The sequence below is a fragment of the Arachis ipaensis genome, chromosome B01, assembly GCF_000816755.2.
Source record: "Arachis ipaensis cultivar K30076 chromosome B01, Araip1.1, whole genome shotgun sequence".
Lineage (NCBI taxonomy): Eukaryota > Viridiplantae > Streptophyta > Magnoliopsida > Fabales > Fabaceae > Arachis > Arachis ipaensis.
Window position 1 is genome coordinate 753,183 of NC_029785.2, and position 5,324 is coordinate 758,506.

The 5,324-nt window shown below is 23.9% G+C and overlaps 1 protein-coding gene across 1 annotated transcript; it reads left to right on the plus strand.

Moving 5' to 3' along the window:
* On the plus strand, window positions 1,101-4,968 carry LOC107643863 (protein STRICTOSIDINE SYNTHASE-LIKE 10). Its single transcript, XM_016347612.1, has 3 exons — window positions 1,101-1,135; window positions 1,929-2,198; window positions 3,856-4,968. Exons 1-3 carry the CDS (start codon window positions 1,101-1,103, stop codon window positions 4,451-4,453), a joined length of 903 nt encoding a protein of 300 aa, XP_016203098.1. The 3' UTR covers window positions 4,454-4,968.

Here is a 5,324-nt window from a genome sequence, read left to right on the forward strand (position 1 = left end):
TATATATGTTTAGTGAACAAACTTAATTATTCGATAATGAAATTTTTTTATGTTTGTGTTGGTTGACTTGATTCCACTTGGATTTTATCTAATGGTAGATGGTATTAGGTTTGTATCAAGAAAAAGATATATAATGTTCATCTAACTAAAATATTTATTATTCTTAACATATTGATCTTTTAAGAAAAATCAAATTTTTAATTAATTTAACAAATCATTATTAAATCTTTGATTAATTAAAAATATAAAAATGTCTCTCACTTTTTGAAACGCAAAATATTTAAGTTATTCCGAAGAATCGATTTGTCCTTATATAGTTTTGACAAAGAAACTTAAATAATCTAATATTTTGGAAGGTTAGAAGCATTTTTGTATTTTTAATGAGTTAAAAGTTTATGTATTTTTGAATTAAAAAGTTAAGGACCTATTTATTTTTGGTGAATTCTACTTAACTCTCTTTTAAATAAAGGATAAATTACCATCTATGACATATCTAATAATTATTAGATAAAATGAATTATTTCATGCTGGTTAACATTAACTCTTAATTTAACTTGAGTTTTGACAACTAATTATACTAATTAAATATAGTAATTTTTTTTGTAAATTATAAGAGTTACAAAAAAATCTTATTTTATAATTTTTTATTTTTTTATACCACATATATATTAATTAGATTTAACGATACAAAAAAAAAAAAAACTAAAAAGAAAAATCAAAAGGTAAAATTACAAATTTAAAATAACAAAAAAATAGATAAAGTGTTAATTGAGTAAGAATGAATTTCATAGTTATTAATAGAGTTGATATAAAAATTATGTGATTTTGTAAATATGAAGTTCAGATAGTTTACTATAATTAATTAGTTTGGTTGTTAAAATTTATGTCAAATTAAAAATTAATATTAATTATCTTGATGATATAATTTATTTTATCTAATAACTATTAAATTTATGATAGAGAATAATTTACTCTTTCATTTAAAAGAGGATTAGGTAGAATTTTTTTTTTATTTGGCTAGATAGTTATTTGAGAAAAAAATTAGAGCAGATAATTTTTTTTTTTTTAAAGAGATAGACAATAAAATTGTAGCAATATACATGTACAATTCACAGGCCCCTGGCCCTAGTATTCAGTATCCCATCTAGCTATGATTTATTATTTTTGTCCGTTTTCTCTGTAACTATGTTGTAGCTAGGATCCTCAAATAATTAAGTCTACTTTTATTGCAAAATATTAAAAGATTAATAAAAGAAGTGTGGGACATCTGAAATGTAAAATTAGGTGATAGGTCAAATTAATTTCGAGTTTTCAACTGTACAATCTTTCATTGAATTTGAATGTCCCAAATCTAGGAAAGGAAAATTTTGAAGTGTGCCGTCGTACCGGTATTTCAGTGATTTTTAACCGTTAATCTTAATTATAAAAAATTATATATAATATATATAATTAAGATCAACAGTTAAAAATCACTGATATACCGATATGACGGTACACTTAAAAATCTTCCTATAAAATTGCCATTTATTATTGAAAATTCATTTTACCAAAAATTTTGTGATAATTCACTCTATATATCAATATCATCGATTTGTCCTCCCTTTCAAAAAAATTTTTCAAGTGTAAATAATAAAAAGATAAAATTGTAAAATTATAAATAATGTTAAATTATTTAATTATTTTTAACTTTTTTTAAAATGACGCTTATAAAAATAGGAGATTTAAAATTTAATTTTTAAAATTAAAAAGATATATTTGTTAACTAAATATTAATAACAAATAATATATTTTATTAATCATGTAGTATTGTTCAAAATTGATAATCAAACCCAATGAACGACTGGGATTAACTTTTAATTTAGTAGTTATGTTTAATGGCGGTTAATCCGCCACAAATTATTAAGTTATAATGGTTCATGATTGTGTAGGGACAAAAAACTATGTGATGGGTTGACAAATACAACCTTGGAACCGTTGTGTGGAAGGCCCTTAGGACTCAAATTCAACACTGTAACTTGTGATCTGTACATCGCCGACGCCTACTTTGGACTCGTGGTGGTCGGAGCTGCCGGCGGCGTGGCGAAACAGTTGGTCCATTCTGCGGATAAAGTTCCATTGAAATTTACAAATGCTTTGGATATTAACACTCAAACTGGTGAAGTGTACTTCACAGATAGCAGCAGTATATATCAAAGAAGGTAATTATATTATCCTAAATATATGATTATATTTTGCATTGCCTAACATAATATTGTTTTATTCCTTTTTATTATTAATTAAGTAGAGTATCANNNNATCAATAAACATATTGTTATAAATTAAATAATAATAATAATGATAATAATAATACATGTAAAGTTGGTAAATATGATAAGTATCTTTTCATTATATAGCCTTTTAATTATATAGTTTTCTCATTCCATTTCTATGTTGGTCTCAAGTAAAAACATTTATAAAAATATTGTAAAATTTTAAATTGTGTACACTACATTAATTTAAACAGGTAGCAATGGTATTTTGGCGACAGTTTTTATAACCGCCGCTAAATGGAATAGTTATACTATCATATAGATTTTGTATCAATATTCAATAATAAATTAGTAATTAATGTTACTGATAAATATATGTATCCTCTTCACAGTTGTAGCTCATCTTCTTAATGAATTAATTAACGAGAATTATTACATGTCTATTAAATATTATTAGTTTTTGTCAAACATTTAATCAGTAATAATTTGTATTTATATTTACAGTTATTTTATACACAATAAATATATAATTTGTACACATAAATTAAATATAATTTGCTCCTATATTTTTTAAAATTTGTACATAAATTAATAAAATTTATTTGTTAAAGACAATTTAATATTTATACTAGTCAAATAATAATAAAAAATATTAAAATTTGCTGACCCAAAAATTTTTCTTAATTAATTCCTTTTTTTTTCTTTTTTATTTTAAAGGTCATATTTGCCAATAATACTGACGGATGATTCAACTGGAAGATTGTTAAAATATGATCCAAGAACAAAACAAGTTCATGTTGTGCTCAATGGCTTAGCATTCCCCAATGGTGTTGCCCTAAGCAAAGACAACTCTTTCCTTCTCTTAGCTGTTTCAGACACATTCAAGATCTTGAAGATTCACATTAATAATAATAATAATAATATTAATAATAAAAATCAATAAACATATTGTTATAAATTAAATAATAATAATAATGATAATAATAATACATGTAAAGTTGGTAAATATGATAAGTATCTTTTCATTATATAGCCTTTTAATTATATAGTTTTCTCATTCCATTTCTATGTTGGTCTCAAGTAAAAACATTTATAAAAATATTGTAAAATTTTAAATTGTGTACACTACATTAATTTAAACAGGTAGCAATGGTATTTTGGCGACAGTTTTTATAACCGCCGCTAAATGGAATAGTTATACTATCATATAGATTTTGTATCAATATTCAATAATAAATTAGTAATTAATGTTACTGATAAATATATGTATCCTCTTCACAGTTGTAGCTCATCTTCTTAATGAATTAATTAACGAGAATTATTACATGTCTATTAAATATTATTAGTTTTTGTCAAACATTTAATCAGTAATAATTTGTATTTATATTTACAGTTATTTTATACACAATAAATATATAATTTGTACACATAAATTAAATCAAATTTGCTCCTATATTTTTTAAAATTTGTACATAAATTAATAAAATTTATTTGTTAAAGACAATTTAATATTTATACTAGTCAAATAATAATAAAAAATATTAAAATTTGCTGACCCAAAAATTTTTCTTAATTAATTCCTTTTTTTTTCTTTTTTATTTTAAAGGTCATATTTGCCAATAATACTGACGGATGATTCAACTGGAAGATTGTTAAAATATGATCCAAGAACAAAACAAGTTCATGTTGTGCTCAATGGCTTAGCATTCCCCAATGGTGTTGCCCTAAGCAAAGACAACTCTTTCCTTCTCTTAGCTGTTTCAGACACATTCAAGATCTTGAAGATTCACATTAATAATAATAATAATAATATTAATAATAAAAATAATAAGAATAACCCTAATAATATCAATAACAACAACTACTACTATGTACAACATTTTGCAACGCTTCCACGTTACTCTGATAATATTAAGAGGAATGAGAAAGGTGAGTTTTGGGTGGCACTTAATAGTGGAAGGGGAAAGATTCAAGGGTTAGTGAAAGATCATGAAAATATTATTGGAAAAAATGTAGTTGATCCATTATCAGAAGATCCTGTGGGGATTAAATTTGATGAAGAGGGAAATCTTATTGAGGTCATTGATGGAGGGTTTGGTGACCAACTTGATTCTGTTAGTGAAGTCGAAGAATTTGGTGGAAGATTGTGGTTGGGTTCTAATGTGCAACCTTATGTCGGAGTCATAAACCCTACGCCGCTTTGACCGTGTTTGACGTGGTCGGAGAAAAATATAAATACTAATTATATGGGTGAATTTGGTTTGCGTTTTTATTTTTTATTTTTATTTTTAGAATTTTCTGTTAATCAAAATTTTGTGAAAGAAAAAGAAAAAATAGGAGGTGAAAATAGAAAATTTAATTTTATTGTTTTTATTATTGTTTTTATTTTTCTTGTTAAATTCTGATAACAGAAAATACTAAAAGTAAAAACTGAAAATAAAAACACAAACCAAACACACTCTGATATTTCGTAAAAGAACAAGAAAATATGAAGATAATGTCTTGTAGAAATGTGTAGGTTTTTTTTTTTTCTATGTATAAATTTGTTTTCTCCATTGAATTTCATGTATTTTGTTTGAAGTAGTTTTGTTGGAAAATTCTACTTCTTTAATTTGTAAGCTGGAGACTGCAATGGTCCACTTTGTAATTTTCTTATTAAATGTAGTTCTATCTTTGTTGTAAAAAAAATATTGTTTTGTACCATATTTAGTTTCAGATATACTTTTGTGTTTTTTATTTCTATATCTTTGTACTATTTTAGATATCAAATACAATAGACGAATATATATAAAAATTTTAATTACCTACTCTGTTGATGTTTACGTTGGTCGTCAATATTAAATTATGTGTTAAACCTTTTTAGCGGCGGAAAAAAAGGTTGTACAATTCTATTAAGTCAAAGTAATTTTTTTATGAACCATGTAAAATATGAAGTAAAAATAAAAAAACATAAAATTTGTGAGGTCTATATGTACGTCAAATCAAATCAAATTATTATATTAGTAAACAAATTTATTATACATTTTTTAAAAAATAAATTTTAATTTTTTTAAAATAGACTCAAAATTAGAAAAA

Excerpts from the sequence above, each read along its gene's own strand:
- LOC107643863 (XM_016347612.1), top strand. The coding sequence starts at position 1,101 with ATGTACAATTCACAGGCCCCTGGCCCTAGTATTCA. Across the intron at positions 1,136-1,928 it reads GCCCCTGGCCCTAGTATTCA|GGACAAAAAACTATGTGATG; the intron begins GTATCCCATCTA and ends ATGATTGTGTAG. Across the intron at positions 2,199-3,855 it reads AGCAGTATATATCAAAGAAG|GTCATATTTGCCAATAATAC; the intron begins GTAATTATATTA and ends TTTATTTTAAAG.